The sequence below is a fragment of the Bufo gargarizans genome, chromosome 2 (genome assembly GCF_014858855.1).
Source record: "Bufo gargarizans isolate SCDJY-AF-19 chromosome 2, ASM1485885v1, whole genome shotgun sequence".
Taxonomy (NCBI): Eukaryota; Metazoa; Chordata; class Amphibia; order Anura; family Bufonidae; genus Bufo; species Bufo gargarizans.
In genome coordinates this window covers 592,659,809-592,684,757 of record NC_058081.1, presented here as the reverse complement: position 1 = coordinate 592,684,757, position 24,949 = coordinate 592,659,809, and the positions used below count along the sequence as shown (strand labels likewise).

Genomic DNA, 24,949 nt, shown 5'->3' with positions numbered 1-24,949 from the left:
CTGTAGAGGAGATCGTTGTATGTAAATGAAGCGTTCTTCAATGACGAGCAGACGATCGCCGGAAATGAATGCTTCCTTCCCGACAGCGGTCTGCTCAATTGAACAATTTTAAAGGAGTTCTCTTATCTGAGACAATGGGGGAATATCGCTAGGATATGCTCCCATTGTCTGATAGATGTTGGCGCCAGAGGTGAGACCTGCACCTATCTCTAGACCAGAGCCCAAAAGTGAAGGAGAGCAGACGGCTCATGTGTGGCTGCTCTCCATTCATTTCTAAGGGACAACCAAAAATAGCCACTTGATCAATATCGAGAACAGAGTGGGCCAAAGTGGTGGCTGGAGGACTCCAGTCCGGCCACCACCAAGCGCTCTCCCCATAGTGAATGGGAGAGCGCCACTCATGACTGTCCACCCCTCCCATTCACTTCAATGGGCCTGACTGAAATAGTCGAGCCTGCACTCAGCTATTTTCGGCAGCCCCATAGAAATGAAAGGAGGATGGCTGTACAGTGCGCTGTCCACCACGTTTAGGCTACCTTTAGGAGATAGGTGCAGGTCCCACATCTATTAGACAGTGGGGACATATCCTAGTGATATGCCTCCATTGTCTGAGGAACAACCCCTTTAAGCCCTGCAAGGAGTCACAAGCAATCAACATAATAGCAGCCAATGTAGTTACCCACAAGGTTACTGGGAATGTCAGCCATTACATGTTGGATTACACATCCAATACCTTTAAACCCAATGATAAGAGAGACATGTCTAGTAGAATGAAAGGATTTTCTAACAGTGTTACAAAGTTCAAATCCAGTATGTCACCAGCCACCTGCCCCATACAACACTAAACATTTCTTTATCAATGCACGACAAGATGGAGAAGATAAGTTAAAAAAAATATTATTTTAATAGCAATGCAAGACAAAGTATGTATAAAATCATCAGTGCATGTGACATTATTCTGGATATGAAATAATATAGTGTGTATATAGCATGCCTCCAGCAAACTTAAAATATTAATCTGAGAGTGTTAAGTCACGTTTCTAATCTAGAATTAAAACCTGAGCGATCTGTGCTTTTTAGTATCTTAAAGCGGTTGGCCAACCTGGGACTGATGGAATAGCGCGAGGATCAATGTCAGATTGGTGCTGCTCCCTTGTCTGGGACCTGGTTCTTTTTCAAGAATGGGACTCCTGAAGTGAACAGAGAGCAGTCACCCTCTGTTCACCACCATGGTAGTTCCAAAAATAGCTGATTGCTGGCTTGGCTAGTTCCAGCAGTCCTATAGTGGTGATTGTGGAGTTCTCCATTCACCACTTTGGGACCGTGAACCATAACGGAGTGAACTTGGCTACAGCAATAAATGAAGAGCACACTGTGCATGTGCGGTATGCTCTCCTTCACTTTAGAGGACCCATTCTCTAGATAGGAGCGTATCCCAGATGTGGGACCACCTGCACCTATCTGACATTGATGACATATCTTAGCAATTTCAGTATGGAGTGGAACAGCCAGAAACCTGAATTACTGCAGCCTATTACTTCCTCCCTGCTCAATTCCCCTACAGAGATAGAGTTAATGATAATAAATTAAACACCGTAAAGCAACCCCTCTAGTTCAATAAAAAATTAATTCACAGTTACTGGGGAACGAACAGAACATTTACCCGGTAACCTCCTTTTTATCTTTACCTCGGCCTACTCTTTAGCTATTCAAGATGGCCGCACCGCTTCTCAGACTATCTGATACACACTGTGTATTGATAGTCCAAAACATTTCCCTGGTCTTGGATAGCACAGCGCTGCTTGAGCACTGCTGGCCAATCCGAAGGGAGCAGGAAGTGTCCTTGGTGTAGGAGGTGCACAGTATATACATCAGGTAGTCTGAGAACCAATGTTGTCGCCTTGAATAGCAGCCCAGGAATTGGCAGATCTGCAGCTGAAAAGAAGGGCATCAGGTAAGTGTTTTGCTAATTCCCCAGTTAATGAGAATTGTTTTTCTTGAACTGGAGGGTCACCAAACAGAACTGCAAACTGTTTATATGCCTATAGATGGAACTTGCTAGTTTAGTCCTGTGATCACAGCAGCCTTGGCATGGATTCAAGCTGTATATAGGAGTGGTGGCTGTAATATGAGCTACCAAGTAATTTTGGAAAGTCACTGACCATCAGAGGGCTGAAACTCCACTGGTTCTGTAACAGGCTAAATGCAGCACACAACAATGTAAGATCATGGTTTGTAGATACCACTGGAGATATTTTAATACGGTGTGGGCCATGAAAAATACATTTATTTACTTGTTTGCTTTGCACAGGAATGTGGAAGAAGGACATAGTTATCAGTTACAGGAGATGCTGGAAGTGGTTTCCACCAGCAGCTATGCACAGTTGTGCGCATTTTAAATTTGGTAACACCACATTTCACTTTGGGCAATGTCTGGGGATTTATTTCATAAACCTTACCCTGCAGGTACCTCCACAGATAAGTTACACACATTTAGGTTTGGCGACTGTGCAGGTCACAACCCTTTGCCTACTGTATGTTCTTCTAAGCATGCTGCATGAACTTGGCAAGGGAATTTATGTGAAACTGGATAATGTCATGAGGCATGGACTCACGGGACAGGGATGTAATATTACCACTTTATAAAGCGTTGGTGCGGCCTCATCTCTAAACTGATTCATGGAGGGTTTTAGTAATGAGGAAAGATTAAAAGAAATGTATTTAGTCTTGGGAAGAGACCTTATTAAGCTATAAAAATCCACTCAAAAGACAAGGGGGCACTGCCTCCGATTGGGGGGGAAAAAAAGGTTCTGGCTCCAGAAGTATCAAGACTTCTTGACAATAAGAACTGTGGAATAGTCTACCTCAGTGACATTTTTTTTAAAATAACCACTTTGGGTGGCATTGTGTGTATAATATCTATGTATCTGTTTAACTTTATATTTTAATTCACTTTCCTTTTTTTTTACTTAAAAAAAAAAAAGTATTTTAAAAGTATTTGGGCAAAAAAGGCAGTTTCGGTTTTGGTCAAGGGCATCCTGAATTTTCGGTTTCGGACCAGAATTTTCATTTCGGTGCACCCCTAGTTACAAGTCCAATTGTCCATCTGCGATTATATACAGTAGCCATTTGCAATATCCCACACGCTTTTGTTACCCCTTGCAGAAGTGATACCCGGTACAAAATATTTCCGTACACGCTGACATGCGCCTCCGGGGATGACTTTCACATAGATTTCCTATGGCTTCTTATAATTCTCTCCCAAAAGCAACGATGATGAGTTACCAAACATGTGGCTGTCTTTTTTGGGCATGAGCCACGTCCGAAGCCGCTTACTTCAAAACTTTGGAATAATACTGTACAAAGATTCGTCTCTGTACAGTATTAGAATGTATGGCATCCAATGAGCCAAAGTTATTTACAAAGTGGCACATGACTTCGGTAATTGATTTTTAAAGTGAAAAACCACTTTAAAACTTGAAACCGGACTTGGCTTCGGTTCCGAGGTACCAGTTGAAAAAGAACTCTGCTTCGGTTCCAAGTGTCAAAGTTGTTTTCCACTACAAAAATCTATTACAGACGTTATCATGCACGGCTTCGTGAATGACTAACTTGGCTCATCGGAGCCCATACAGTCTTCGCTCAACACTAGACATAATATATAAGCTGCTAAAAATAAGTTATATAAAATGTGTGTCTTGAGGATTCCTTTCAGTTCTTTGTCTTCCTGACAGGTTTTCTTTTGATGTAAATCATGGCGTCATCACACGTCAGGTTATGCGCAGTTTTCTTATGGCAGGCTATGTGAACCAGTTTCAGGTTTTCCACAGTAAACAAGAGATTAAAGAAATACTTGCAGTTGATTTGCCTCCCGTTACATTCCCCCAGGGCTTCAGTAAGGCGAGGCAGGATGGTCCGCTTCTTTTCTATCCTTAAGATAAGAATACAGAATTGTCATCTTGTTAGAAATTCAGTGCAGACATTTGTTCTTTCACACTTGCGTTCTTTTGTTCCGGCATAGAGTTCCGTCGTTGGGGCTCTATGCCGGAAGAATCCTGATCAGGATTATCCCCATAAATTCTGAATGGAGAGAAATCCGTTCAGGATGTCTTCAGTTCAGGACCGGAACGTTTTTTGGCCGGAAAAAATACTGCAGCATGCTGCGCTTTTTGCTCCGGCCAAAAATCCAGAAAACTTGCCGCAAGGCCGGATCCGGAATTAATGCCCATTGAAAGGCATTAATCCGGATCCGGCCTTAAGCTAAACGTCATTTCGGTGCATTGCCCGTTCCGAAGTTTAGCTTTTTCTGAATGGTTACCATGGCTGCCAGGACGCTAAAGTCCTGTTTGCCATGGTAAAGTGTAGTGGGGAGCGGGGGAGCAGTATACTCCATGCGCATGGGGCGCTCTGACGTCATTCTGGAGCTCACTCCACTTTCACATATGGCTAAAGTCAGTTTTAGCCAAGTCAGATTTATGATCGGCCCTTTAAAGGGGTTGTCCGGGATTGGTGATATTTGCTTAAGTGCACTGTAGTCACCTTAATTGTACATACATGCCTGCATTATCTTTATTTTCCTTTTCTGATGCCCCGTATTCTAATCCTAATTTGGAGCCGGAAGTGTGGTTTCTCTACAAGTTAGTGACGTACCGGGCCCCTTTGTGGACAGCGAAGCCTCTTCTTCCGCTTCACAAGGAGCCCGGTGACGTCACCGGCACCCACGAACATTATTCAGAGCGCAGAGAGGGCGGGTAGTAGGTGGCAACAGGTGACGTCACCGGCACACAAGAATATTATGCAGAGCGCAGGGAGGGAGGTTTGTAGGAGGTAACTTCAGGGATATGTAACGCCCCTCTGGTCCGGTGACATCACAGGGCATTGTGCAGCCTTAGCTATGAAGATAGAGAGGAGGTATATGCGGGCAGGAGGCGGAATATAAATGAGGGGGGAGGGATGCACAGAGGAGTGGAGACTGATCTGACTGACAGCCCGGACGCTGCTATGCTGCGCTGCCTTGTGGGACCCACAAGGCAGTGCGTCAGGAAGTTACTACAGATGTACACAAACATGTCAATATTCAGTGGGGGACCGTGGAAGCACTGGAGGAGTGCTAAAAATACAGGAACACAACAGGAGGACCTTAAATCAGCTAGACATGGTAAAATATCATGTTTTTAAAAATCTTTTTGATCCCGGACAACCCCTTTAAGACTGTAATAAATGTGGTTTGATGGTAGCAGTTTATCCGTCAGTAAGCAGCTTTATGAAAAAGTCGCATGTTCTATTAAAAAGTCTCATAAGATAAGCATGGTCCTCACTGGAGTGAAATTGCGACTTTTTTAATAGTCCCAATAGTAAATCTGTCTAGAGATTCATTTACATAAGAAAACACGCCCACTTTCAGAAAACTGGCGAGCATAGTACAGAGCAGAAATTTGTGCGCAGTTTTAGCGTTTGCCTATTTTTTGGGGGCTTTTTCACTCCATTATTCTGACCTGAGCTAATGATAAATCTGGCCCCATGTCTTTACAGAATCAAACTTGCAACTGAACTGAGGAGTCCGGGTAATAAGTCTGGAATATGGCCTGCTCTGTAACGTGGATCCCTGCATCCGCTGAATGTTACACTGAAGTAAAGGAGGCTATTACATTTTTTTTTTTCTACACTTGGCTCTTACCTGTGGTCCAGGTTCCAGGTACTGAATAGAATTCTACTCTCTTTGTTACTGTAGGGATTAATAGAGTGCCTGGAACTGCAGTCATCCACGTCAAAAGGACCCTACAACACAGTAATGCACATACATAAGAGAAATGCAGCAGTGCTGTGCGCGTGTACATACAGTATGTATATATAACATTTGGCAAGACTCGGCTTCCCACACACCAGTCTTCATCGTGACATATCTCAAAAACTAGTCTACACCAGCTAGGAGCTGGCATAGACTTCAGCTATAATTTACACCAATTTCTGGCAGAAGCCCTGCCCCTCCTGCTAAGGGTCCATTCACACGTCTGCAATTTCGTTCCACATTTTGTGGAACGGAATTGCGGACCCATTCATTCCTATGGGGCAGCACGATGTGCTGCCCGGACACGGAATTGCCGACCCGCACTTCCGGGTCCGCAATTCAGTTTCTGGAAAAAATAGAACATGTTCTATTCTTGTCCGCAATTGCGGACAAGAATAGGCATATTCTATAGTGCCGGCAATGTGCGGTCCGCAAAATGCGGAAAGCACATTGCTGCTGTCCGTGTTTTGCGGCTCCGTGGATCCACACAACACGTTGCGGACGTGTGAATGGAGCCTAAGCCCCACTCATTTTCTTGCCACAGTAGAAGTAGGCATTTCTACAATGTGACCTGTGAAAAGTACAGGATGCACATGTCTGCATCTGTATTTTGCGGATACGATCGTGTGCACAAGGCCTTAGGGTACTTTCACGCTATCATTTTTATTTTCCGGCATAGAGTTCCGTCCTAGGGGCTCTATACCACACTGATCACTTTTATCCTAATGCATTGTGAATAGAGAGTAATCCGTTCAGGATGTCTTCAGTTCAGTCTTTTTGACTGTTCAGGACGGAGATAATACCGCAGCATGCTGCGGTTTTATCTTTTATCTACTGCCAAAAAAACTGAACACTTGCCATAGGAATGTATTAGTGCCGGATCTGTCATTCAAATTGACGGATCCGGTATTCCGGTCTGCGCAGACCTTTAAAAATGTGAAGAGAAAAAATACCAGATCCGTTTTGCCTCATGACACTGGAAAAACGGATCCGGCATTGCAATGCATTTTTCTGACTGATCAGGCATTTTTCAGACTGATCAGTCAGAAAAAATGACATGCATACAGTTTGCCTGATCAGGCAGGCAGTTCAGGCAACAGAAGTGCCTGCCGGAATCAAACAACGCAAGTGTGAAAGTAGCCTAACTCTAAACGGCTGATGGATCTTACTTGGCATGAAAACCATCCCTCTGCAGTACATAGACGGCTGGTCTTTTCTTCTGTTCTATCAAAGTAACATCCATTGTACTTCACAGCTCGCAGTTCATTGCACATGGTCTCTGTGAGCATCTTGTAGTCCTCTCTCACCGGTGGATCTAATGTTGCAGCCAAGGACTGAACCTAAAGGAGCAGAATCACATAGGATTTATTGCATCAGACTAATGACTACTCCAATTCACTGCCATCTAGAGCTGTCAAAGAGAGCAAACCAATTTCTTGTGGTTCGATTGGTACATGAGACTCTAGGTCTCGGTTCTTGTTCTTCTAGTGTCCCCTACACACTTCCTGCTGCTAATAACTAGGGACTAGAGTTGAGCGAACACCTGGATGTTCGGGTTCGAGAAGTTCGGCCGAACTTCCTGAAAATGTTCGGGTTCGGGATCCGAACCCGATCCGAACTTCGTCCCGAACCCGAACCCCATTGAAGTCAATGGGGACCCGAACTTTTCGGCACTAAAAAGGCTGTAAAACAGCCCAGGAAAGGGCTAGAGGGCTGCAAAAGGCAGCAACATGTAGGTAAATCCCCTGCAAACAAATGTGGATAGGGAAATGAATTAAAATAAAAATTAAATAAATAAAAATTAACCAAAATCAATTGGAGAGAGGTCCCATAGCAGAGAATCTGGCTTCCCGTCACCCACCACTGGAACAGTCCATTCTCAGATATTTAGGCCCCGGAACCCAGGCAGAGGAGAGAGGTCCCGTAACAGAGAATCTGGCTTCATGTCAGCAGAGAATTAGTCTGCATGTCATAGCAGAGAATGAGGCTTCACGTCAGCCACCACTGCAACAGTCCATTGGCATATATTTAGGCCCAGCACCTAGGCAGAGGAGAGAGGTCCCGTAACAGACAATCTGGCTTCATGTCAGCAGAGAATCAGTCTGCATGTCATAGCAGAGAATGAGGCTTCACGTCACCCAACATTGGAACAGTCCATTGTCAGATATTTAGGCCCCGGCACCCAGGCAGAGGAGAGAGGTCCCGTAACAGAGGATCTGGCTTCATGTCAGCAGAGAATCATTCTGCATGTCATAGCAGAGAATCAGGCTTCACGTCACCCAACATTGGAACAGTCCATTGGCATATATTTAGGCCCCGGCACCCAGACAGAGGAGAGGTTCATTCAACTTTGGGTAGCCTCGCAATATAATGGTAAAATGAAAATAAAAATAGGATTGAATGAGGAAGTGCCCTGGAGTCCAATAATATATGGTTAAGGGGAGGTAGTTAATGTCTAATCTGGACAAGGGACGGACAGATCCTGTGGGATCCATGCCTGGTTCATTTTTATGAACGTCAGCTTGTCCACAATGGCTGTAGACAGGCGGCTGCGTTTGTCTGTAATGACGCCCCCTGCCGTGCTGAATACACGTTCAGACAAAACGCTGGCTGCCGGGCAGGCCAGCACCTCCAAGGCATAAAAGGCTAGCTCTGGCCACGTGGACAATTTAGAGACCCAGAAGTTGAATGGGGCCGAACCATCAGTCAGTACGTGGAGGGGTGTGCACATGTACTGTTCCACCATGTTAGTGAAATGTTGCCTCCTGCTAACACGTTGCGTATCAGGTGGTGGTGCAGTTAGCTGTGGCGTGTTGACAAAAGTTTTCCACATCTCTGCCATGCTAACCCTGCCCTCAAAGGAGCTGGCATTGACACAGCTGCCTTGGCGACCTCTTGCTCCTCCTCTGCCTTGGCCTTGGGCTTCCACTTGTTCCCCTGTGACATTTGGGAATGCTCTCAGTAGCGCGTCTACCAACGTGCGCTTGTACTCGCGCATCTTCCTATCACGCTCCAGTGCAGGAAGTAAGGTGGGCACATTGTCTTTGTAGCGTGGATCCAGCAGGGTGGCAACCCAGTAGTCCGCACAGGTTAAAATGTGGGCAACTCTGCTGTCGTTGCGCAGGCACTGCAGCATGTAGTCGCTCATGTGTGCCAGGCTGCCCAGGGGTAAGGACAAGCTGTCCTCTGTGGGAGGCGTATCGTCATCGTCCTGCCTTTCCCCCCAGCCACGCACCAGTGATGGACCCGAGCTGCGTTGGGTGCCACCCCACTGTGACCATGCTTCATCCTCATCCTCATCCTCATCCTCCTCCACCTCCTCCTCCTCCTCCTCGTCCTCCAGTAGTGGGCCCTGGCTGGCCACATTTGTACCTGGCCTCTGCTGTTGCCAAAAACCTCCCTCTGAGTCACTTCGAAGAGACTGGCCTGAAAGTGCTAAAAATGACCCCTCTTCCTCCTCCTCCTCCTCCTCCTGGGCCACCTCCTCTTCCATCATCGCCCTAAGTGTTTTCTCAAGGAGACATAGAAGTGGTATTGTAACGCTGATAACGGCGTCATCGCCACTGGCCATGTTGGTGGAGTACTCGAAACAGCGCAACAGGGCACACAGGTCTCGCATGGAGGCCCAGTCATTGGTGGTGAAGTGGTGCTGTTCTGTAGTGCGACTGACCCGTGCGTGCTGCAGCTGAAACTCCACTATGGCCTGCTGCTGCTCGCACAGTCTGTCCAGCATGTGCAAGGTGGAGTTCCACCTGGTGGGCACGTCGCATATGAGGCGGTGAGCGGGAAGGCCGAAGTTACGCTGTAGCGCAGACAGGCGAGCAGCAGCAGGATGTGAACGCCGGAAGCGCGAACAGACGGCCCGCACTTTATGCAGCAGCTCTGACATGTCGGGGTAGTTGTGAATGAACTTCTGCACCACCAAATTCAGCACATGCGCCAAGCAAGGGATGTGCGTCAAATTGGCTAGTCCCAGAGCTGCAACGAGATTTCGCCCATTATCACACACCAGGCCGGGCTTGAGGCTCACCGGCAGCAACAACTCGTCGGTCTGTTGTTCTATACCCCGCCACAACTCCTGTGCGGTGTGGGGCCTGTCCCCCAAACATATGAGTTTCAGAATGGCCTGCTGACGTTTACCCCGGGCTGTGCTGAAGTTGGTGGTGAAGGTGTGTGGCTGACTGGATGAGCAGGTGGAAGAAGAGGAGGAGGAAGCCGAGAAGGAGGAGGTGGCAACAGGAGGCAAAGAATGTTGCCCTGCGATCCTTGGCGGCGGAAGGACGTGCGCCAAACAGCTCTCCGCCTGGGGCCCAGCTGCCACTACATTTACCCAGTGTGCAGTTAGGGAGATATAGCGTCCCTGGCCGTGCTTACTGGTCCACGTATCTGTGGTTAGGTGGACCTTGCTACAGATGGCGTTGCGCAGTGCACACTTGATTTTATCGGATACTTGGTTGTGCAGGGAAGGCACGGCTCTCTTGGAGAAGTAGTGGCGGCTGGGAACAACATACTGTGGGACAGCAAGCGACATGAGCTGTTTGAAGCTGTCTGTGTCCACCAGCCTAAATGACAGCATTTCATAGGCCAGTAGTTTAGAAATGCTGGCATTCAGGGCCAGGGATCGAGGGTGGCTAGGTGGGAATTTACGCTTTCTCTCAAATGTTTGTGAGATGGAGAGCTGAACGCTGGCGTGTGACATGGTTGAGACGCTTGGTGACGGAGGTGGTGGTGGTGGTGTTGGTGGTACATCCCCTGTTTGCTGGGCGGCAGGTGCCAACGTTCCTCCGGAGGCGGAGGAAGAGGCCGAGGCGGCAGCAGCAGAAGAGGCCGAGGCGGCAGCAGCAGAAGAGGTAGCAGGGGGAGCCTGAGTGACTTCCTTGGTTTTAAGGTGTTTACTCCACTGCAGTTCATGCTTTGCATGCAGGTGCCTGGTCATGCAGGTTGTGCTCAGGTTCAGAACGTTAATGCCTCGCTTCAGGCTCTGATGGCACAGCGTGCAAACCACTCGGGTCTTGTCGTCAGCACATTGTTTGAAGAAGTGCCATGCCAGGGAACTCCTTGAAGCTGCCTTTGGGGTGCTCGGTCCCAGATGGCGGCGGTCAGTAGCAGGCGGAGTCTCTTGGCGGCGGGTGTTCTGCTTTTGCCCACTGCTCCCTCTTTTGCTACGCTGTTGGCTCGGTCTCACCACTGCCTCTTCCTCCGAACTGTCAAAGTCAGTGGCACGACCTTCATTCCATGTGGGGTCTAGGACCTCATCGTCCCCTGCATCGTCTTCCACCCAGTCTTGATCCCTGACCTCCTGTTCAGTCTGCACACTGCAGAAAGACACAGCAGTTGGCACCTGTGTTTCGTCATCATCAGAGACTTGCTGAGGTGGTATTCCCATGTCCTCATCATCAGGAAACATAAGTGGTTGTGCGTCAGTGCATTCTATGTCTTTCACCGCTGGGGAAGGGCTAGGTGGATGCCCTTGGGAAACCCTGCCAGCGGAGTCTTCAAACAGCATAAGAGACTGCTGCATAACTTGAGGTCCAGACAGTTTCCCTGGTATGCATGGGGGTGATGTGACAGACTGATGGGGTTGGTTTTCAGGCGCCATCTGTGCGCTTTCTGAAGAAGACTGGGTGGGAGATAATGTGAACGTGCTGGATCCACTGTCGGCCACCCAATTGACTAATGCCTGTACCTGCTCAGGCCTTACCATCCTTAGAACGGCATTGGGCCCCACCATATATCGCTGTAAATTCTGGCGGCTACTGGGACCTGAGGTAGTTGGTACACTAGGACGTGTGGATGTGGCAGAACGGCCACGTCCTCTCCCAGCACCAGAGGGTCCACTAACATCACCACGACCATGTCCACGTCCGCGTCCCTTACTAGATGTTTTCCTCATTGTTATGGTTCACCACAACAACAAAAATATTATTTGGTCCAATGTATTGTATTCAAATTCAGCGGGATATAAATTTGAGGCCTAGTATTTAGGCGCTGGGTGACCGGTATGGATTTACTAACAGAATTAGACTTGGAAATGCACAGTAGCGTGTGTGTGAAGTTATTCTGAATGACCCTATGTGCACCTTGAATATTATATACCCTTTTAGGGATAGATTTCAAATAGCTCTGATATAGCAGAAACCACTAAATTATGAAATTGCTAAATTGGGAATTGTATTTCAACCCAGAACAAAAAATGTGCTTTGACGGACACTAAATAACTTTCCCAGCCACAACAGGACAGCGGTAACGAGAGATTTAGCGGGATATAAATTTGAGGCCTAGTATTTAGGCGCTGGGTGACCGGTATGGATTTACTAACAGAATTGGACTTGGAAATGCACAGTAGCGTGTGTGTGAAGTTATTCTGAATGACCCTATGTGCACCTTGAATATTATATACCCTTTTAGGGATAGATTTCAAATAGCTCTGATATAGCAGAAACCACTAAATTATGAAATTGCTAAATTGGGAATTGTATTTCAACCCTTAACAAAAAATGTGCTTTGACGGACACTAAATAACTTGCCAAGCCACAACAGTACAGCGGTAACGACAGATTTAGCGGGATATAAATTTGAGGCCTAGTATTTAGGCGCTGGGTGACCGGTATGGATTTAGTGACAGAATTAGACTGGGATATGGCCAAAAAATAACCACACTATTGCTGGTTAAATGCACTTGGTGACAGGCGCAGCTTGCCCCTGATGTAGTATATGGCCAAAAAATGAACAGACTATTGCTGGTTAAATGCACTTGGTGTCACAGCTTGACCAACCACACTACTGAGGGTTAAATGCACTTGGTGACAGGTGCAGCTTGCCCCTGATTTAGTATATGGCCAAAAAATGAACAGACTATTGCTGGTTAAATGCACTTGGTGTGATAGCTTGACCAACCACACTACTGAGGGTTAAATGCACTTGGTGACGGGCGCAGCTTGCCCCTGATGTAGTATATGGCCAAAAAATGAACAGACTATTGCTGGTTAAATGCACTTGGTGTCACAGCTTGACCAACCACACTACTGAGGGTTAAATGCACTTGGTGACGGGCGCAGCTTGCCCCTGATGTAGTATATGGCCAAAAAATGAACAGACTATTGCTGGTTAAATGCACTTGGTGTCACAGCTTGACCAACCACACTACTGAGGGTTAAATGCACTTGGTGACGGGCGCAGCTTGCCCCTGATTTAGTATATGGCCAAAAAATGAACAGACTATTGCTGGTTAAATGCACTTGGTGTGATAGCTTGACCAACCACACTACTGAGGGTTAAATGCACTTGGTGACGGGCGCAGCTTGCCCCTGATGTAGTATATGGCCAAAAAATGAACAGACTATTGCTGGTTAAATGCACTTGGTGTCACAGCTTGACCAACCACACTACTGAGGGTTAAATGCACTTGGTGACGGGCGCAGCTTGCCCCTGATGTAGTATATGGCCAAAAAATGAACAGACTATTGCTGGTTAAATGCACTTGGTGTGATAGCTTGACCAACCACACTACTGAGGGTTAAATGCACTTGGTGACGGGCGCAGCTTGCCCCTGATTTAGTATATGGCCAAAAAATGAACAGACTATTGCTGGTTAAATGCACTTGGTGTGACAGCTTCACCCTGATGTAGGCTTTAGCCAAAAAACAACCACACCATTGAGGGTTAAATGCACTTGGTGACAGGTGCAGCTTGCCCCCGATTTAGTATATGGCCAAAAAATGAACAGACTATTGCTGGTTAAATGCACTTGGTGTGATAGATTGACCAACCACACAACTGAGGGTTAAATGCACTTGGTGACGGGCGCAGCTTGCCCCTGATGTAGTATATGGCCAAAAAATGAACAGACTATTGCTGGTTAAATGCACTTGGTGACGGGCGCAGCTTGCCCCTGATTTAGTATATGGCCAAAAAATGAACAGACTATTGCTGGTTAAATGCACTTGGTGTGATAGCTTGACCAACCACACTACTGAGGGTTAAATGCACTTGGTGACGGGCGCAGCTTGCCCCTGATGTAGTATATGGCCAAAAAATGAACAGACTATTGCTGGTTAAATGCACTTGGTGTCACAGCTTGACCAACCACACTACTGAGGGTTAAATGCACTTGGTGACGGGCGCAGCTTGCCCCTGATGTAGTATATGGCCAAAAAATGAACAGACTATTGCTGGTTAAATGCACTTGGTGTGATAGCTTGACCAACCACACTACTGAGGGTTAAATGCACTTGGTGACGGGCGCAGCTTGCCCCTGATTTAGTATATGGCCAAAAAATGAACAGACTATTGCTGGTTAAATGCACTTGGTGTGACAGCTTCACCCTGATGTAGGCTTTAGCCAAAAAACAACCACACCATTGAGGGTTAAATGCACTTGGTGACAGGCGCAGCTTGCCCCTGATGTAGTATATGGCCAAAAAATAAACAGACTATTGCTGGTTAAATGCACTTGGTGTGACAGCTTGACCAACCACACTACTGAGGGTTAAATGCACTTGGTCGCAGCTTGTGCTGGCGCACCACAAGACACAAAATGGCCGCCGATCACCCCAGAAAAATGTGACTGACAAACGGTCTGGGCAGCCTAAAAACAGTGAGCAATTGAGTATCAGCAGCTCAATGATGCACAGCTGCAGATCGATCAATAATCAAGTCTTTTGGAGGAGTTAATCTGCCTAATCTCGCCCTACTGTCGCAGCCGCAACCTCTCCCTACGCTAATCAGAGCAGAGTGACGGGCGGCGCTATGTGACTCCAGCTTAAATAGAGGCTGGGTCACATGGTGCTCTGGCCAATCACAGCCATGCCAATAGTAGGCATGGCTGTGATGGCCTCTTGGGGCAAGTAGTATGACGCTTGTTGATTGGCTGCTTTGCAGCCTTTCAAAAAGCGCCAAGAAAGCGTCACAAAAGCGCCAAGAAAGCGACGAACACCGAACCCGGACTTTTACGAAAATGTCCGGCTTCGGGTCCGTGTCACGGACACCCCAAAATTCGGTACGAACCCGAACTATACAGTTTGAGTTTGCTCATCCCTACTAGGGACCAATGTAAAATTTAGGTCATTGGATATGTATACAGATCCTTCCCCCTAGTGGTGGCAACTGGCAAGTGAGATTTTTACAGTATACGTATAATGGAACAGAGGATGGCTTCTCTCTGTGGAAAGAAAAGCAGCATGTATGTAGCCTATCAAGTATATCAGAATATGCTATTGATTGGTGGGGGTCTCACTGCAGGGGTCCTCACCAATCACCAGAATGAAGGTCCGGGCCTCTCCAGCATTTTATTTGTGCAACTCAAAAACAACAAAAGGATGCGCTCTGTTCTGTGGGCGCCTCGATTCTAAAAATCGTGGGGGTCAGACCTCTAGCCATATTCTTGTGATTTTGTTAGAGCTGGAAATCCCCTTTAAAGAATTTAGGCTTCTGTGTTTCACAGCCATTAACCCCTTAGTGACCAAGCCTGTTTGGGCCTTTATGACCAAGCGTTTTTCTTCCTTTTTTCATGGACTCGTTCCAAGAGCTATAACTTTTTTATTTTTTCGTCTATATAGCTTTATGAGGGCTTGTTTTTTACGGGACAAGTTGTAGTTTTTAATGGCACTATTTTGGGGTACACATAACTTTCTGATTAACTTTTATTAACTCTTTCTGGGAGGGAGATGGGGAAAAATAGCACTACTGCCACTGCGTTTTTACATTATACATTTTACGGCGTTCATTTTTCGGTACAAATAACATAATATCTTTATTCTCTGGGTCAGTATGATTACAGTGATACTAAATACTTATAGTTAATTTTTTTTTTTAAGTTTTACTACTTTTTTTTTTCCTATAAAACCCCTTTTATTAACCCAAAAAATGATTTTGCATTGCCACTTCACAAGACCCATAACTTTTTTTTTTTTTTCTATGGAGTTGTGTGAGCGCTTGATTTTTAAGGGACAACTTGTATTTTTCATTGGTATCATTTTGGAGTAAATGCCGCTTTTTGATCGCTTGTTATTACGTTTTTTTCAGTGGAAACTAGGAATAAATTAAAAATTCTGTCATTTTTTTTTGCGGCGTTCACCATAGGGGATAATTTATGTAATATTTATGTGGTCCGGGTCGTTACGGACGCGGCAATACCAAACATATGGGGGATATTTTCTTTTTGCAATTTTTTTCATTAAAAAGCGTATTTTCAATGGAAAAAAAAGCATATTTTTTATTTTATGGAATTTTTTTATTTAATAAATGTGTATTTTTTTTTCTATTTTTTTTACTACTTAAAAGTCCCACAAGGGGACTACAATATACAGTATTTTGATTGCTTTTAAAATGTAATGCATTATCTCTATAATGCATTACATTTCAATAGCAATGCTATTCAAAGATTGACCAGCAGGCTGCGCCAGAGAGGCACAGCCTGCTGGAGAGAACTGAAGACAGGCTCGGGGCCCTGATCGGAAGCGAGGTAAGCTTCCCAACACATCAGCACCCCACGATCGCATTTTCGGGGTGCTGATGGGAGATGGAGGGAGTCCGCTCCCTCTGTCACCACTTTACATACAGCGGGCGCCATTGCGCCCGGCATGTAAAGGGTTAAACAGCCCGGATCGGCACTTCTGCCGGTCCGGGCTGTTAGAGCAGGGCCCCGACTCTCATTTGAGAGCCAGGTCCGCGCTCCCCGCTGCACGGTGGAGCCGTGCAGCGCTTAGACTGGGCCGCCGTAAAAACACGTCGGCCCAGCCTAAGGCCCCTTAGTGACCGCTGTAAAAACATGTATGGGTGGTCACTGAGGGGTTAAAGGGAATGGCCAGAGGATATCAGAACTCCCTGTAATATGACAGCGCCCCAGAACCTGAGCCGCTGGATGCAATCGCCTGTTATCCCCATCGGGCACCCACTAAAAGAAATGGATACTCATGTAGTCCATGGTCATCCCAGCTGGTTTTTGATGCTTCCCATTCATTTCAATGGGAAATTCTGTGCGGGTTCCACCCCAAGATAGAGAAGCAAGGGCTGATTCCTATTGACATGAATGGCAGGCTGTTTTAAAGAGGCCCTGTCCCCTCTCCTGACTTGTCTGTTTTAATAGATACATGCATTCCCCATGTAATACCAATTCTGGAGCAACTATTCCTATGGCTCTATGTTGTGCCATTCCTCTATTATTCCTGCTAGAAGTTATGAATGAATTGCCAGCAGTCTGCAGTACGGGTACAGGGTGTTAACCAGTTGGGGGGGGGGGGGGGGGGTCCCTGCACAGTCTGACTATCCAATCAGTGCTGCCATTTCAGACTTCGCTATTAAAACTGGCATGTCAGGAGCGGGGACAGGTCCGCTTTAAGGCATTTTTTCGGAGACGATTTTGGGGCGGAAAAGATCCAAAATCAGCACCAAAACTCTGTGTGAACTGGCTTCAAGTGTATGGGATGTTACCTCCTTCATATAACTGCGGACTCTGCTTTCACAGCTGCTCCTCATGTAGCTGGACTTGTTCTTGTAACGCGGCTCTATTCCTAGCAGAGAGAAGAAGACCATAAGGCTGGGAGAAAACCGACTATCTGCGCTACTCATTTGCTATGCATTTTTCTTTATGTGAAAAATCTATAAAAACAGTCAACGCCCGATCTGTGGGGTCTTCCTGCAATCTCTGCTGATCACAAGGGTGAAAGATGATTGGAAAGCAATGTCACCATGTCACAATGGGACAACATTTTCCTAGGACCCCTTCTACTTCTTCTGATGGGTAGGGGTTAAAGAGGTGGGATCCCCATCTATCAGACATTGGTGAGATAGCCTACCTAACCCTACCAAGGTCTGGGCGAGACAACCCCTTTTTAGTACAGAAAACCTCCACAAACCTTCAAACCAAGATTTGTCGTCTTCCCGGTTTTCAGCCAAGATATTTTCATTCAGGTTCTGAATAAAGTCCACCAGAATCTTCCTCCTCTGTGGAGCCTGCTCATCGGTCAGCAGCTTTCTGGCGGCTTCAGTAACATCTGTCTGTCGTGTGTAAAATGCATTTAGCAAGCGGCCGATGTCGGTGACAACTTTTTTTTCCCAGCAAAACAAAAAGAAATAGAAAAATATTAGTAGACAGACTATTGGGTTTAGTAGTGATTCTCTGTTACCCACAGAAGGCAAAGGGTTCCGCTGAGCCCAGGTCTCACAGAGAACAAACTTCACTCAGAGATTAGGGTCCATTCACACGTCCGTAGTGTATTGCGGATACGCAACACACCCGGCCGGCACCCCATAGAAATGCCTATTCTTGTCCGCAATTGTGGCCAATAGGACATGCTCTATTTTTTTCCGGAGTCGCGGACCGGAAGATCGGCGGCGTGCTCCGGAAATGCGGATGCAGACAGCACATAGTGTGCTGTCCGCATCTCTTCCAGCCCCATAGAGAATAAATGGGTCTGCACCAGTTCTGCAAAATTGCGGAACGGATGTGGACCACAATTGCGGACGTGTGAATGGAGCCTAAGTCATCAGTATCTGATCGATGGGGGTCCGACACCTGGGACCCCCGCTGAAAAGCTGTTTGAGAAGGCACCGGCGTTCCTGTGAGTGCCGCAGCCTTCTTGCAGCTTACCAAGCACAGCGCTGTACATTGTATAGCAGCTGTGCTCGGAATCGCGCTCATTTACTTAAAGGGGGCTGAGTTGCTCCTAGATGATGTGACACATGAACATGAAGTCACTCGGCCTAGGGAAAGCAGACCTTGGCGCTCACAGCAGGGCCGCTGCCTTTTCAAACAGCTGATCGGCAGGGGTCCTGGGGGTCAGACCGCCACCGATCAGATATAGGTCATCAGTATTAAAGTCTTGGAAAACCCCTTTAAGCTCTGGACATTCTGCAATGTCAAAGACTCAAAGTGATCATGTTTCATCATCAAGAGCAAAAGTAGCTCTGTACAGGAAATTCCCATTGGTTTACCACTCGTTCAGCCATGTCTCCTGATCCCCCCCAACACATGCACGCTCAGCTCGACGAAGCGCGCATGTGTTCTGAACAGGGAGTCAAAGGGACTTTCCAGGGGGTTAATATTGATGGCCTTTCCTCAGAATAAGTCATCAATATCTGGTCTTTGGGGGTTCGACTCCTAGCGCCCCCGCCAATCAGATGTTTGAAGAGGCTGCGGTGCTCCGATTACCGCTGCAGCCTCCTCACAGCTTACTATGCTCCAGCGCCATACATTGTATAACTGCTCTCCTTGGTATTGCAGCCCAGGTCCATTCATTTGAAGAAGACTGTGCTGCAAATAGACCAATGAATGAAACCAATGAATGAGACATCACTGGTCTGGGAAGAGACCGCAGTGCCAGAGCGCCGCAGCCTTTTCAAACTGCTGATTGGCAGGGGAGCTGGGAGTTGGACCCCCAGAATTGGTCATCAATATCAGATTGGCGGGGGGGGGGGGGGGGGGTCCAACTGTATGAAGGAAAGGCTTTGCGCAGTGTGCACATAGACATAGCAGCGGTGAGCAGTAAGAGAGACAGGAGACGGCACACTGTGCGCGCCTACCCTTCATACAGCTTATCTGATATTGATGACTTATCCTGAGGAAAGGTCATCAATATTAATAGCCCAGACAACCCCTTTAAGCTCCTAGAAAACTCCTTTAAGTGAGTGCCAGACTCTTCAGTGGCAGATTATCTCCCTGAAAACATCGGGGTATGATGTGAGCCGTCAGCCCGATCTTTATCTTCCCCACCATCTGCTACTTGAGGAGAGTCAGGAGGCTCCTCCATACAGGTCACATATTAGATGGTCAAGCAGTCCAGCTGATCTACTTCTAATGTGTATGGTCATCTAACGACGTCCACCCTAAGGCTAGATACGATTCATTCTAAATAGATCTGATCTGCACTCATGGTGGCCGAATTACTTACCTTTTAAGGCTACCTTCACACTAGCGTTTTTGCCAGATCCGGCAGGGTTCAGTAAAAACGCTTCCGTTACTGATAATACAACCATCTGCACCCGTTATGAACGGATCCAGTTGTATTACCTTTAACATGGCCAAGACGGATCCGTCATGAACTCCACTGAAAGTCAATGGGGGACGGATCAGTTTTCTATTGTGTCAGAGAAAACGGATCCGTCCCCATTGACTTGCATTGTGGGTCATCCGTCTTGCTCCACATCCCATGACGGAAAGAAAACCGCAGCATGCTGCGGTTTGCTCTCCGGAATAAGAATGCAACCAAACCGAACGGAATGCATTTTGGAGCGTTCTGTTCAGTTCAGTTTTGTCTCCATTGACAATGAATGGGGAGAAAACGGAAGCGTTTTTTTTCCCGGTATTGAGACCCTATGACGGATCTCAATACCAGAAAATAGAAATGCTAGTGTGAAAGTAGCCTTAGATCATCTATAAGCAGCAATGTATAATACTCACATCCATCCCAGGTCTGTCCAGGAGTCAGAAAGACAAGTTCTGTGTTATCCGGAAGATTCCTCAGGTATTCATCACTTAATTCTGTGCCATCTTCATACAAACAGACCCGAGCGCTCTTAAGAGGCAGCTACAAGTAATATGATCACGATAAATTAGAAGGTTTCTAAACTAGGACAGAGATTGGACTCATCCGTGTCACTGTATTACAGTAAGGTACGTATTCTATGAGATGACTTTGATTTATTTCCTATGGAGTTTTTGTGTGTGGAATCCAACAGAAGGAAAATTGTGCCGCTTTCCATGTATGACGTATCATGGAAACAGCAGAATAATATAATATGGTGCCATACAAAGGGATCATATGCTAACACACGGAGTGCCTATGGCAGTGCCCCTGTACACACAACACTGGCATATACAGTACAGACCAAAAGTTTGGACACACCTTCTCATTCAAAGAGTTTTATTTATTTTTAAGACTATGAAAACCTGACAGGGCACACCTGTGAAGTGAAAACCTTTTTTAGGTGACTAACTCTTGAAGCTCATCAAGAGAATGCCAAGAGTGTGCAAAGCAGTAATCAAAGCAAAAGGTGGGTACTTTGAAGAACCTAGAATATGACATATTTTCAGTTGTTTCACACTTTTTTGTTATGTATATAATTCCACATGTGTTAATTCATAGTTTTGATGCCTTCAGTGTGAATCTACAATTTTTATAGTCATGAAAATAAAGAAAACTCTTTGAATGAGAAGGTGTGTCCAAACTTTTGGTCTGTACTGTATACTGTGCGCAGTTAGGACATGAAGGGAGTAGTAGTAGAATCATCACAGCTCAGTGCCATAGGGTACAGACAATGCTGGGTCAGGATCCGATTCCAGCACCATGGATAGCTTTAGTGATTTAGAAATCTGTGTCTATCTATCTTTTTCAATTTGGTTACAGTTTAGTATATAATTTGTTTAAATGTAGCAACAAAATAGCACTTCATTCTGTCTGTCCTGTGCGCGTCTAGGGGCTCATTCCGACGGTAGAATTTACCAGCAAAATGTTGGCGCGGACACTGTGCCAAAACTCCGCCTGGTGCCTGCCATCCCCTTTATTTTAAGGCTCATGCCCACAAACGTAAGGGCTCCATGCCCGTGCTGCGGACCGCAATTTGCAGTCCACAATGCAAAGGCACCGACCGTGGGGCAGCCGCATGCGGATCACGGACCCATTCACTTAAATGGTGCCCGCGATCTGCCACCGATGGTTCACACCGTCCGGAGGCACGTACAGTAAACCCACGGTAGCACTCCGTAGTGCTTCCGTGGGCTTCCAATCCGTGCCTCCGTTCCGCATCTCCCGGATTGCGGACCAATTCAAGTGATGCGGGCAATACAGCCACGGCCGGGTAGCGGCCGTGTACATGAGCCCTTAGGCGCCTTGCAGACGAGCGTGTCTGGATTATGTCCGGATGCTTTCAGATGTGTTCAGTGAAAACGGAGCGATTTCGCAAACAAAGCCATTCATTTTTGTTTACGATCGCGCTCAGTTTCATTTTTATCACACGGGTGCAATGCGATTTACTGCGTTTTGCACGCGCGTGATAAAAAATGGAATACTTACAAACAACATCTCTTAGTAACCGTCCATGAAAATTTCATTGCATCCGCACTTGCTTGCAGATGCGATGTGATTTTCATGCAGCTACAATCACTTCTATGGGTGATAGAAGCGATGCGTAAAAATCGCTGAATATAGAACATGCTGCAATTTTCACGCAATGCATAAGTGATGCGTGAAAACCACCGCTCATCTACACACACCCATTTAAATGAATGGGTCCGGATTCCGTGCGGGCACAACGCGTTCGTATCATGCATTGCACCCGCGCAGAATTCTCGCTCGTGTGAAAGAGGCCTTAAGCTGTGAATGTTGTCCAGACAGTCGCTGCTTGAAGCCACAGCGGCTGTCGGCTCGCAGGCTACTGTCACAACTGTGTTTCGCTGTACGGTTTTGAGATCCGTCACAGGATCTCAGAACTGCAGCAAAACACTTCAGTTTTCTCCCCATTTATTTTCAATGGAGACAAAACTGAACAAACTTGAACGGAGCGCACAAATGTCTTCTGTGCCGTTTCGTTCCCATTACGTACATAAAACCAATGTGTGTGCGTCATCAAGGGATACTGAGCAAGATGGATCTGACGTGACACACAATTTAAATCAATGGTGCTGGATCTGTTTTTTCGGCGGCCACTGACTCACAATGGGTTTATTTTGGAGATAATACAACCAGATCCGATCGGATGCAGACGGTTGTATTATTGACCGGATGCTTTAGCTCCATTGAGTGGTCGAGATCGGGTCCATGGCACGCAAAATTAACAATCGTGGCAGAAACCGCAGTGGTTTCTGCCCCGGAGTACTGGGCTGAGTTTGACAGCGTCCAAATCGGCCGTGTGAACAGGCCCTTACACTACACGACTTTGCAGTTTGGCTTTATAGAGAAGCCACGTGGCATCCACAATGTCTCTGCACCCTCGAGGCTTTCTGTCCATCCACGCCACATGCCTTTGGTGACCTGTCATGGGTCTGCTGCACTGTAAACAGGGCTAGAATAGTAGTGCCTACTGTACCCACATCTAGGCGGATGTAGGGTACGTGCGGCTGGACAGCGGCTGCTGACATTTTATGGACACCTTGTAAATGGAATGCCCCGTGTCTGGATGATACATAATAATCTATAAGGGTAGAAGGGGGTCGCTGGTGAGGGGTCCAGACGTGACCATAATCTGTGTGGCGGCGCTACATGCAGCAGTTTTCTAAAAGATCCTTAGAAATGGATTGTCAGTCTGTTGCTAAGGGTAATTTCACACTAGCGTTTTTTTTTCCGGCACTGAGTTCCGTCCTAGAGGCCCTATACCGGAAAAGAACTGATCAGTTTTATCCCTATGAATGGAGAGCAATCCGTTCAGGATGCATCAGGACGTCTTCAGTTCAGTCTTTTTGCCTTTTCAGGACGGAGATAATACCGCATGCTACGGTTTTATCTCCGGCCAAAAATACTGAAGACTTGCCTGACAGCCGGATCCGCCATTTTTTTCCATAGGAATTTATTAGTGCTGGATCCGGCATTCAAAATACCGGAATGCCGAATACCGGAATGTGAAAAAAAAATCGTTACGGATCCGTTTGTCCATATGACAAACGGACAGACGGATCCGTTCTTGCAATGCATTTGTGAGACGGATCAGGATCCTGATCAGTCTTAAAATGCATTCAGTTGGCATACGGTTTGCCTGATCCGGCAGGCAGTTCCGGCGACGGAACTGCCTGCCGCAAGTGTGAAAGTATACAGGTTTATCTGCAAAACTGTGCGGCCACTACCAATAAACAGTCCGTTTTAAAGGATCTATTGGAAAAATGCTGCGGCTCGCACCCCCGTGTGGTCTGATGTACCCTGCCTAAGGGCTCATGCACACAAACGTATTTTTTACAGGTCTGTATGCGGAACCATTCAATTTTAATGGGGCTTGGAAAAAAAATGGAAATGCGCGTTCCGTGTCCATAAAAAAAAAAAAAAAGAACATGTCCTATTCTTGTCTGTTTTGCGGACAAGGACAGGCATTGTTACAATGGATCGGCAAAAAAAAAAAAAAACATGTAACACGGACGTCACACAAATTTTTTTTGCGGACCGCAATATACATACGGCCGTGGGCAAACCCGCTTCAAAATTAGACAAAAAAGGAATGCAAAACATGGATTTTGATGCGGAAATTCCACGGCCGTGTGACGTATGGGCGCTGTACGGATCCAGCCTGTGCGGTCGTTGTACTAGTAATGGCAGGGGTTTGCAGATTACTGCATGGCAACGATTTCAGCAACAAATCTGCAGCATGTGAACACACACAAGACATGTATCTTATTGTACCTGGAACTTCTTACAGCCTTTCTCCAGAAGTTCCCTCAGGTTCCTGCAGCCAATTCCATACTTGTTACCCCCTTGCAGTGTCCTTATTTTAAAAATCTTCATGTGCTTCTGGGTAGAGGAATGGCTGCCCATAATAGGAGATTAATATCTCTTTCACAACACCATATTCCGCTGTACATTTCCGACAGCTTCCTATGGCGCATGCGCAATCTAACAATTTGCCAGCAAAAGACCGCTGCCTTCCAGGCTGTTAACATGAAACGCATGCGCGGTAGCTAGAGGGGCAGAGAGCACATGCGCACAAGCCCAAGTAGCCATCGCTATTGGACTACACATCCCACAATCCCTATCGGTTGGAGACTGTTGTCAAGCGGTGGTTATGGAGATGGTGAAGAGGAGCTAGCGCCCGCAGGGTAATGTCCTGGGCACAGGGCTGAGGAGAGTAACACTGTGGGTATTCTCTGTAGGGCTTCTGGGTGCTGTCCGGGCACAGAGGGGAGGCCGTTCTGCTGCCGCCCTTGTGTGGTGCCCGGAGGCGCAGCCTGAGGTCCATCCGTGCTCCCTGTACTGTAGGTGCTATGTGATGGTGTGGGTGCTATATGATGGTGTGGGTGCTATGTGGTTATATGGGTGCTATGTGATCATGTGGGTGCTATGTGATGGTGTGGGTGCTATGTGATGGTGTGGGTGCTATATGGTTATGTGGGTGCTATATGGTTATGTGGGTGCTATGTGATCATGTGGGTGCTATGTGATCATGTGGGTGCTATGTGATCATGTGGGTGCTATGTGATCATGTGGGTGCTATGTGATCATGTGGGTGCTATGTGATCATGTGGGT

The 24,949-nt window shown here is 46.8% G+C and overlaps 2 protein-coding genes across 5 annotated transcripts in view; one reads left to right on the top strand and one right to left on the bottom strand.

Annotated features, from left to right (window-relative positions):
* Nucleotides 1-2,966: 2,966 nt before the first annotated feature.
* On the bottom strand, nucleotides 2,967-24,295 carry LOC122926780 (DNA fragmentation factor subunit beta-like). 2 transcript variants are annotated; one of them, XM_044278263.1, is made up of 7 exons: nucleotides 24,109-24,295; nucleotides 20,187-20,313; nucleotides 17,644-17,832; nucleotides 17,219-17,298; nucleotides 6,958-7,128; nucleotides 5,678-5,778; nucleotides 2,967-3,931 (listed from the first exon to the last, which is right to left on the bottom strand). In XM_044278263.1, the coding sequence occupies exons 1-7, from the start codon at nucleotides 24,238-24,240 to the stop codon at nucleotides 3,712-3,714; spliced, it is 1,020 nt and encodes a 339-aa protein (XP_044134198.1). In that variant the 5' UTR covers nucleotides 24,241-24,295; the 3' UTR covers nucleotides 2,967-3,711. The 2 variants fall into 2 exon arrangements, with proteins under 2 accessions (XP_044134198.1, XP_044134199.1); XM_044278264.1 differs by having other exon boundaries at nucleotides 3,761-3,926.
* Nucleotides 24,296-24,430: 135 nt separating this feature from the next.
* CEP104 (centrosomal protein 104) overlaps nucleotides 24,431-24,949 on the top strand; it is a 123,370-nt gene continuing 122,851 nt past the window's right edge. For 2 of the 3 annotated variants that reach the window (XR_006387716.1, XM_044278261.1), the window contains exon 1: nucleotides 24,431-24,521. The gene's annotated coding sequence lies outside the window, so the exon portion shown is untranslated. Of the gene's footprint in view, nucleotides 24,559-24,949 lie in introns of all 3 variants that reach the window. The other variant, XM_044278262.1, reaches the window with a different exon arrangement.

What these genes read in the sequence shown, in the direction of transcription:
- LOC122926780 (XM_044278263.1), bottom strand. Translation starts at nt 24,240, where the DNA reads ATGGGCAGCCATTCCTCTACCCAGAAGCACATGAAGATTTTTAAAATA. An exon ending in TCCGCAGTTATATGAAGGAG is followed by an intron (nt 7,129 to 17,218) that starts GTAACATCCCAT and finishes CTGCTCCTTTAG; the next exon opens with GTTCAGTCCTTGGCTGCAAC. An exon ending in AGGGATGGTTTTCATGCCAA is followed by an intron (nt 5,779 to 6,957) that starts GTAAGATCCATC and finishes ACTGTGTTGTAG; the next exon opens with GGTCCTTTTGACGTGGATGA.